Source organism: Callorhinus ursinus, unplaced genomic scaffold (genome assembly GCF_003265705.2).
Source record: "Callorhinus ursinus isolate GAN/ISIS: 27379988/994484 unplaced genomic scaffold, GSC_fseal_2.0 scaffold4, whole genome shotgun sequence".
NCBI lineage: Eukaryota > Metazoa > Chordata > Mammalia > Carnivora > Otariidae > Callorhinus > Callorhinus ursinus.
The window spans coordinates 34,729,348-34,739,122 of NW_027397066.1; the positions used below are offsets into that span (position 1 = coordinate 34,729,348).

At 47.8% G+C, this 9,775-nt stretch overlaps 1 protein-coding gene across 4 annotated transcripts in view; it reads right to left on the minus strand.

Annotated features, from left to right (window-relative positions):
* The window catches only part of BEND4 (BEN domain containing 4), a 34,255-nt gene extending 25,536 nt beyond the window's left edge, over window positions 1–8,719 (minus strand). For 3 of the 4 annotated variants that reach the window (XM_073891584.1, XM_073891585.1, XM_073891586.1), the window contains exons 1-3: window positions 8,084–8,719; window positions 2,162–2,299; window positions 104–670 (exon numbers count right to left, since the gene is read on the minus strand). In XM_073891584.1, coding sequence (XP_073747685.1) covers window positions 104–670; window positions 2,162–2,299; window positions 8,084–8,591 — 1,213 coding nt within the window. In that variant the 5' untranslated portion in view covers window positions 8,592–8,719. The remainder of the gene's footprint in view (window positions 1–103; window positions 671–2,161; window positions 2,300–8,083) is intronic. The other variant, XM_025887621.2, reaches the window with a different exon arrangement.
* Between the last annotated feature and the right edge of the window lie 1,056 nt (window positions 8,720–9,775).

Genomic DNA, 9,775 nt, shown 5'->3' on the forward strand with positions numbered 1-9,775 from the left:
CACACACACACACACACACACACACACACACACACACACACACACACCTGAGACAATGGGAGGAAGGATCTGCAGGCAGCTGGCAAGGAAAATGGCACGGTACCTGGGATGCTCTCTAATTTCCGTCTGAGCTCTTCATTTTCTTGTTGCAGCGAAATAACCTCCTGCTCCAGTTCTTGACATCTCGGACAGTAGCCTTCCTCTTCCTCCTCTTCCTCCTCCTCTGGCAGCGTAGAAGAGGATGGGTGACCGTGGGATTCAGAGGTTGCCGGGGAGGTCCAGCCACCTAGTGTATGCACGGGGGAGGTTGACAGAGGATCCACGTCGGCCAGGTGGCCGTACTCACTGACCGATGAGGCGTTTGGAGTCGGGAAGCTCCCCGAGAGCAGGTAATTTTGTAGGGAGTCAGTGAAAACCCTCAAAAAGGCAGAAGTCTGTTGTTTCCTTTGCATATATTGCATGTCTACGTCTATGTTATCTGAGGTCTGACTGTGGACCCCTTTCCCGATGGGACACTGCTCCTGTCTTTCAGTATAACTCGAGCCTTCCTGCTTTACGCAAGAAATCATGGATTGGGAATGGTTGGAGTCCAGAAGCTTTCCTCCACAATTTAAGAGACTAAGAACTCGACTGCATTGCTGGGCAAAGGCATCCAAGATCATTCGACTCTCTGAAACACATGAAAAGACACATCAGAGTCGGATAGCCAAAGACTAGGGGTAAGTGCGGTCCTCAATGTTGAGCTTAACATTCAAAAATGTTAAAAATAGGTATTTTTACTCTTCGTCCCTAACTAAGGTGACAAGATAGGATGCATTAGCTTCCTGTCATTCTGCAACCAGAGGGGTGCCTGAAGAGTTACCCCCACCCCCTCACTCTGAGAAATGGCCGGACTGTGACTTTGGGCACCATACAGAGCTCTCCCTTGCTGTGGCATTAACTGGCCTGCACAGGTCTGAACTCACACCTTTGGCTTCATTAATATCCTTACTCTAATGAATCGAGCCAGCCACGGCAGACTCAATTCCTCATTGATAGGAGGGCTTACAGCAATCATTACTTCTATTTCTGGAGTGCCCTCATGCCCTTGCTATTAATCAGCTGATACAATCCCTGCCGAGAGTACGTTGCTCCCAGATGCAAACTGGAGAAAGATAAGTCCTTTTGAAGAGCTCACTAGACATCTAAGATAAAACAAAGAGTGGCCTATAAGGCAAATGATGACGAGCCCAAAAGCAAAACTGTGTTATCCCACATCTGTGTTCACTATGCTTTCTTTTCATTTATCTGTGAACCTGGATTTCTTGTCAAGGCCAATGTTTAGGCCAATCTGTATTAAGTATCACGTGAAAAGCAGCAGTGCCTCTTCTTAGAGCCTCTTCCATTAGACTGCCACGTCTCTTAAAACGGCATGTGTCTAGAGTGGTGGTTAGTTCACAGAAACATATTCAAAAGCATATTAATCGTCAATCGATGAAAAGCAAAAACCAAGTGGAAAGCAATCAGTTTAGAAAAACAAGCAAAAACCCTTCAAATTGTGAAAACATGTTTTCATGTTGTCAAAGGGTCCTGAACATTCACCCTAAATGCAAATGTCACCAGGTACATTTTCTTCTTTCCTGACCACCACCCGGAATGGACTATTTATAAATACAGAGGGATACTTTATAAGGCTTACATAGAGGTGGTGGATGCCTCTCATTTCCTCTCCTCCCTACTCAGAATAATGGCCACAAACAAAATACTATAGATTTTAGATGCCGGTAACTATTTATGATAGAAATTTATCTAGCTACTTGTTGTCTCCGAACATGTTGATCAGCTGTTATTTTTTGGGGGGGGATAAACTTCCAAAATGAAAAATAGTGAGATGCTTGAGGGCTTCTGTGGGGACAATGAAATATTTACTGAATATATGCAGGGCCTCTTGTAAATAAATAGATCTTAGTTTATAGCATTTCACATTTCCTTGGCTGGGGTGGCAAGAGCACTCTGGGCAAGCTGCGAGTCCACAGGACTGCTTTCTTCCTGGCATAGTGCTTTCTCACCCCTAGGAACAATATAACCCTTAGACACAGGCAGGAGGGCCCCTGCCCTAACCATCCTCCTCCATCCCACCCTCTCCCCATGGTGAGGTACCCAAGATCCAGGAATTCCTTACTCAAACTGCTTCGAGGGCCTGTGTTGGACTCTTCCCTGAGCCATTCTCCCAAAGACAGACCATGGTGCCAGAGCCTGGAAGTTTGGACTGGGGCATCCATTCCTGTGTATGTGAGGTTCCTCCTAGTGGAAGATGAAGCTGGGGGTGGGGAGAGAAGGCCATGGGCTGGCTGAAAACTCCAAAATCAAATCTGGTCATTAAGAAGGTGTATTTATCAAGGTAGGTGGATGGGAACATACTTTATTTAACAATTTGTTAATTATTTAGATATATGGTATGAAAGCCTGCATTTGTACTCTTGTCCTAAATCCCACACATATTAGGCACAGGCCTGTTTTTTATACAATGATTTTTGAGTCCTGAAGAACCAGATATCAAGTACAGTTTCAGGCTAGAATTGGTTGATGGGCTGGGAACTTTGTTGAAGCAGCAGCCAGGATAAAGTCCACTCGCTATTTGGGAGAAAAAGGGATGTGGATATGGGAAGTATCTTTTTACACCAAAACACTGGAATTGATGCCTCTGTCCCCTGCCAGGTGGAAGGGGAGAACTGGGCCCACGATTTAAACCAAAAAGTAATGGGGAAAGACCTCAGATATTTGGTATTATTTCTTTATGTTGACCCAAACCAAATAAACATGGTAAACAGTTGAACTATACAAGTGGGAGGACTTATAATGTTGCATTGTCATTTTCACTTCCAGGTTTTTGTTCTTTTATTAGTAAAATCAAAGGATGATATTGATTGGGAATTTTCAATTCTAGCACACTAGTAGTTTTCATTCATTTTAATCCTATAATCCCATTCTAGACCTGAAGTTGTATTTACTGTTTGCATTTTAATCAGCACAGTCCCAACTGATTTACATCCTATACACCTTTAACATAACCTTGATGAAAGGAACAAAATATGAAAAGAAAGGCTAAAATAGAAGTGTCTATAAAGAATTACTCGAATATATCTGTTCAATGTCCTAAAGCACACTCAGTAGCTTTCATCATATTGCTAAATCACATTACGGTATAGATTTTAAGGGAAAAAAACCTGACTTAGGGACAAGCATGATTTGTTTTAATTGACGGATAAACTCATAATATGCTGAGAAAAAATCATTATGCGATACACTACATTATGAAGATAACGTATTAAAGCGCTCTCAGAATATCAGAGGGTAGCTACAAACACAACACAGTTCTTGCCTTCAGTTTTTAAAAATGCTTCATTCTGAATTTGTTCTAAGAACTGAGATGCAAAAATAGCAACCATAAGCCCTAAAGTTGAATTTCTCCTCTTTTTGGTACCTTAAAACGTTCAAATAGTGTTTTAACATCAATACATGGAAGAATACGATGAAAAATATTACCATCACACTTGGCAGAAAACAGCACATCTTTCTACTTACTACGTACTGCAGCCAGCAATACTTCAGCCTTCCAGACAGAATATAATTAGAAATGCAAGTACTGTGCAATGCCCATTATCGCTAAGAAATAGAGAAAAGTTCTGTTTTCATATGAACACAATTGAATGGTCACTGACCCATGATTCTTAATTGAGCAAAGTGTGAACATGTATTTTGAATTTCTTTAACTGTTTTTTCCCCCTAGTTACAGAATGCTCCACTCAAGTGATGGCAGGAAAAGTACAAAGTCAACAGTTTACAAAGGGGCTTTAAAACTACCTACTTTATTCCTAACTTCTCTAAAAGTAAACACTGCAAAATGTTAATAAACCACAATCACGAAGCACTGTAAAGTGACCACTTGTAATTTATTTTGCTCTACTGTGCAATCTGTTGGGATATGTTGCAAATTGTGCCTAGTCTGATTCCAAAATCTGAACCCGTGATTATTTTTTTAATTAAAAAATTCATTTCTAGAAAATCTTCTGAATATAAGTGGCTTAAAAAATTCATTTCTAGAAATTCTTCTGAATTTAAGTGGTTTAATCCATCCTAAATCTGATAAGTGAATAAGAAGAGGGATGGGAACTCGGCAATCAAACACAGGCGCCTTACTTTAATGTCCTTCTTTGTAAGTAAAGCCTTGAATGGAATTTGCCCATCACAGCATATACCCAAGAGTATTTGTTACTATGAGGGAGATCACAGTCATTGAGATTAGTGGTAACCTTTTGATTTTAGCCCAGCGAAGGGTGAAATATATTAATATTAAAAATGCAGAAGCAGAAAAAAAATTTTTGTGATGTGCTATCATGTATCCATACGTTATATCTACCAAAAGGATTTTTCAGCTTATCCAATATAGATAATTTCCCTAAAACATTAATATAACTTAAGAGAGGACTTCATGGCATAGCAAATAGAAGTTAGGAAATGAAAGCATCTTTGGGAGCATCACCCTTGTCTTAAATCAATGAACTATGTCTTTTAAAAAAAATGCCATCCAATTTTTTTTCATAATGGCAAACATCAACACAGCAAAACAGGATGCAATTTTTCTAAATAAATAAATCAATGATGTGTCAAAAATTAACAGATGAGTTAATATACTCGGTGCTATCAAAACCAGATGGTGCTTCCTAATATTCATCCTGCTCAGTCAATCCCTGAATATTTTCTGGACCATCGGTATATAAAATAGGATGCTGCTATTTGTGATGGCAAACAAAAGCAATCATGCCTGCCAAGCACATACTATAACAGGCAGCATTTCAGCTCTGCTAGACAGAAAGTAATTAGAATGCTTTTAATGTCCAAAAGAATGATGCTGATAGGCTGCCACAGATGTGTAGATTTATGAATATTTATATGGTGGTTTATAGCTGACACTTTTATCAGTTGAAGAAGATAAAATATCTGCCTGACTCAAAAGCTTGACAGTCAGGTTAATAAAATCTCATTAAAGAGAATGACCTATGCAATTATATAGGATTTATTGTAATTCATTTTTGATTGTACTCTGCTTAAAGATGCAATTTCCCATTTCCTGATGCCAAATTTAGGCTGCATATCAAGATCTACGTGGATTTTAACTCTAAGCCTCCCACAGAGGAAAAATATGCTTTTAAAACCATGGTATATTACCCCTTTTAAGGAAAATTATACTCTTCATGAGATTTTATAAGAATGCTGAAAAATCTATTTTTAATCACACATTTCTCCTCTCAATGGCTTATGGCTCTTAATGGCAAATAAGATTCACTTCAACCTTTTCATCTTTTCACTGCATTTACTCTTGACGCTCAGTTATAACTCTTCTATCCTTGACTCGATTCATCACATGGATGTGTTGACTATTTTCCGTTTACTAGGTAGCTGGAGTAGCTGCAATAACACTTTCGTGAGGGTGAAACAAGCAACTGTCCCCCTCCCCAGCCCCCTCCCCAATATGCTGAAATGGTGTCTGTCTGGGCACACATGCTCATTGGTTCAAAGTGGAACCACTAGTTCCTCAAAGAGCCAATCAGCTCTTCAGGTGACTGTCCCTCTGATGGCCACTCACATCTCTGTGCCCGTTAAGAGACGGCTTTGTCCATCAATGATTCATATTATGACCACAATTCATGATGTCTAATACTACGGCCTTTTTTTCTTTTCTTTTTTGCTGCCAGACCATTTTCCTCACTGCATGGAAGAAACCTACCAACCAATTCCTGTCTTTCCAACAAGCACATGGCATCCTGCCCTTGGTGCTATCAAGCTTACCTCTCTATGACCTTAAAGAAGAAAAAAAGAAAAGCAGCAGCCACAGCAGCCTTGAGAATAAAAGGAAATAAAAAATAGAGGGAGTTTGAGGGGGCATCAAATAAAGCCCCTTTCACTCTTTTAGATGCAGTGATGTTGCGATTTCCACCTGGGGACAGAGACGAAATTAACTAGGACGAAACACTGAAAGAGAACATTTACAACAAGGTGAAAAGGAAAACCACACAAACTCCTTGTGGACGAAAGACAGCAAGGACACCGTCAGAGTAGGAGGGAGCACGGAAAGGACAGCAAGTGGCTGGTGTAGAAAAAAGAAACAATACAGGAAAAAGAGGAGGAAAAAGCAAGGTTAAAACTATGAATGAAAATGGAAAGGAGGGGGCAGATTTATAGTGTATAAAAGGAAGTAAAAGATTGAAAGACAGCAAAGACTGAAAGGAGAAAGCAAGATGAGATTAAAGACTGAACAGGCAGATTAAAAGGTGGGGGAACCTCCAGTGAACATGGTGGAACTAAAGTTATGCAAAGGGGTAGGCAAAACATAGAAAATGGGAAAAAGACCCAAACTGGGAAGAAACACATATAAAACAAAGATAAAGCAGAACAAGGCAATAAACATGGGCATGAATTAGAAGAAAATAAGACTCCAAATCCAGAGAGAAAAGAACACAAACCTTACTAAGGGGAGAACACAAAAGAAAAATAACGGACAAAAGGGAAATGGGTGAGTAACCTAACAATGAATATAAAAACACAACAGAATATCGGGTCAAGAGCAACTGAAAAAAAAAACAAAAACCCAAAAACCAAAAACCAACAAACCACCCCACAAACAATAAGAACACCTACATAAGAACCCAACTCAAACCCGTCAAACGTCTCCAAATCAGTGAGAGATGTGACAGAACAAATCTTCACTATTACCTGTAATTAGATTTTCTTTCTTAAAACCAATCCTTCATGCGTCAAAATACTGACAAACAACGTAACGTTAGCACAGGCCTCTATAACTCATTTAGAGACAATGCTCATATTTTCATTGGGACAAAAGCCTTGGATCCATGGATGCGCAGAATTGGGGGGGGGAGCTCTAAAATGCCATGAAAGGCCTCAGCAGGAACTTTTAGTTCTCAGGAGCGAGATAAACGCGGCTCCGCGCCCCGAGGGAGCGCAGAGTGCCCCCGGGCGCAGGCCCCAGGCTGTGGCCTTTCTACCAGCCCACCTCCCGAAGGAGAGCGGGCTTTTCCCAGGGGGCCTCCTGCAGGCTCCCAGTGGAGAGGAGCCTCGTTCCCTGGGGTGGGCGCTCCCCACCAGGCCTTTCTTCAGGGCTGGGGCTCAGATGCTCGCAGCCCCATCCCTCTGCGCGGGGGGCGTGGGCGGCGGGCCCGGAGCGCCCGGGGGAGGGGTGTCCCTGGGCTGGGGGGAGGGGGCGGGACGTCCCCCTCCCTAAAGTCCGCCGCAGGGCCGAGCGCCAGGTCCACCCGGCGGGCTGGTGCAGAGGACCCCGCTCTCTTACACCCACGGGCCGGGACTCTGGGGTCGGTGGGGAAAGAGGGCCAGAGAGAGCAGAGCCAGCGCGCGCACGAGAAACACGAGCACACAGAAAAAGAGCGAGCCCAAGAGCCAGCCGAGTGGACCGCGACAGAGTCAGAGTGCCTCAAATAGGTGGTGAAAAAGAGGACCGGAAGGTAAGGAGGGAGACAGAGAAGGAAAAACAAGCGGAGAAGAAAGAGAGATAAAGGAAAAGTGGAAGGAAAAAGTGCAGCAGCCCAGGGTAAAGGGAGGGCGTCCCCGAGCGCCGCCAAAGCAGCGCCAGCCTCTCCCCGTGCGGCCGTGGCCGCCACCCTGGGGTGTCCGGCGCGCAACCTCGGCGCCGAGGCTGCCTCCCCGACCCCCCGTCCGAAGCACCCCGGCCGCCGACCGCCACCGCCCCGCTTCCTGGGCGCCGAGCTGGATCCGAGCGCGGAGCCACCTGTTAGGAGGCGCGCTCGCCGTCGGAAGCTCCGCACGCGGCGGCGGCGGCGGCGGCGGGGAATCCTCTAGAAGTTGCTGCCCGTGCGTGGAGGCCTCAGGGTTGCGCTCCGACGCCCTGACTCTCTCTCAGCCCGTACCGCGCCGACCCCTCTCCCCCCGCGCCCCTCCCGCCAGGCCCGGCGCGCGAAAGGGGGTCCGCCATGCCCAGCTTCTGGTTCCCGGGGCCCCCACCCCTCCCCGCGGCCGGGCGGAAAGGAAAGTTGCGCCCAGGAGTTGGTACCTGCACTGAGCTCCAGGCTGGCGCCGTCGCTGCCTGCGCTGCTGCTGCCCGTTGCGGCCGCCGGGCCCGGGCCATACCTGACGACGGCGGCGAAGGACGAGGATGAGGAGGCGGCGGGGGACGCCGGCGGCGGCGCCGGAGTCCTCAGGTGGCCCTGGGACGCGGCGGGCGTGCAGGATGGAGACGACGATGAGGCGGCGGCGGCGGCCCGGCCGGGCCCGGGGGTGTAGGAGCTCTGCGCCTGGAACTGCTGCTGCTGCGGCGGCGGCGGCGGCGGCGGCGGCGGCTCGCTGCTGCTGATGGAGACGGCGGCGTGCGGCGCGAAGGGCGGCGGGGGCGGCGGCGGCGGCCGGACGTGCGGCAGCTCCACCAGGGTGGGTCTGTCGTAGCGCTTGGCCAGCGCCGGTCTCTTGCTGGGGAACGTCTTGAGGACGCTGTAGGGGCTGCGCTGCTTGTAGATTTTGGGGACGCTGGGCCCCTCCTCCGCCGGCTGCATCTCCTCCTCCATCCTGCGCCTCGGGGCCGGTCCCCGGTCGCACGCCCCCTCCCCGCCGGGCGCCGGCCTCCGAGGGTGCCTCCGCCTCCCGCCCGCGGGCTCTGCCCGAGTGCGCGCGTGTGGGAGGGTGTGTGCCTGTGCCTGGGCCGCCGCCGCCGCCGCCGCCACTGCCGCCTGTCGCTGAGGCTGGCATCGCTGAGCCCCCGCGCGGGGGGCTGCCGCCCGAGCGCTGATTGACAGGCCGCCTCGCCAATGCCTGGAGGGAGAAAGGAGGTAAAGAGCAAGTGTTTAGGGTAATATCTGCTAATGATAATGGGGGCGGGGCCTGGCGCCGCCGCCGCCGCCGCCCGTGGGGTCCGCGCGCCGGGTGTGCGCCTCCGACGGGGGGAGGGAAGGGAAAAGCCGGATCCCGAGGGCGCGCGGATAAACAGGGCGAGGTCCCGGCCCGCGCGAGACTTTGGAGCCCCAGGTGCGGACTTGAAGCTTTTGCCGTTGCAGGCGGGGTTCAGCTTCGGAAATGAGCTCCTGGCGCCCCCTACGTGACCCTAAACTCTCGGGGTTGCACAGAGGGGCTGGTAGTAGCTGGGGCGGGGCGTGCGTGCCTTGGGAAGGTATTGCAGCCAGTTCTGCCCCTCGGGAATTGCTCCCCCAACCTTTGGAAAAGAACACCTTGCAGGTCTTGACCTAGGGTCGCTGCGCGTTGTTTGCGCGTCTCGGGGTCCGCCCACACGCAGCATGTGACCTTTGAGCTCTTGTAGATCCCACGAGCGTACGGGCTCTCGGACTTTCACATTATTTTATTAATTTCCCGTAGGGGCCCCGAGAATGTAGCAGAATCATTTACCCCAATCTACAGATGAGTAGACAGAGGCTCCGCGAGGTAATTGCCCAAAGCCAGACACTCAGGAGTGTGTGGCAGAGTGTAGACATGCATCCAGATCATTTGAATTCATATCCTCACTTCTCATAGCACGTAGACTCTGTGCAATTGAGGGAAAAAATCTGACCTGATACCTCCCTTTGGGATGGTGATTAAATACTTTAAACAGTGTCATTTGATATATACGTAAATGTGAGAACCAAGGTGGCCCGATAGCTCGTTCCCTGTAGAACCCAGCGAGCTTCTCACTGCATCTGGGGCCACCAGGACGGTGTTTCTGGAGGACACACAATTCCAGTAATTGTTTGAATGAGAG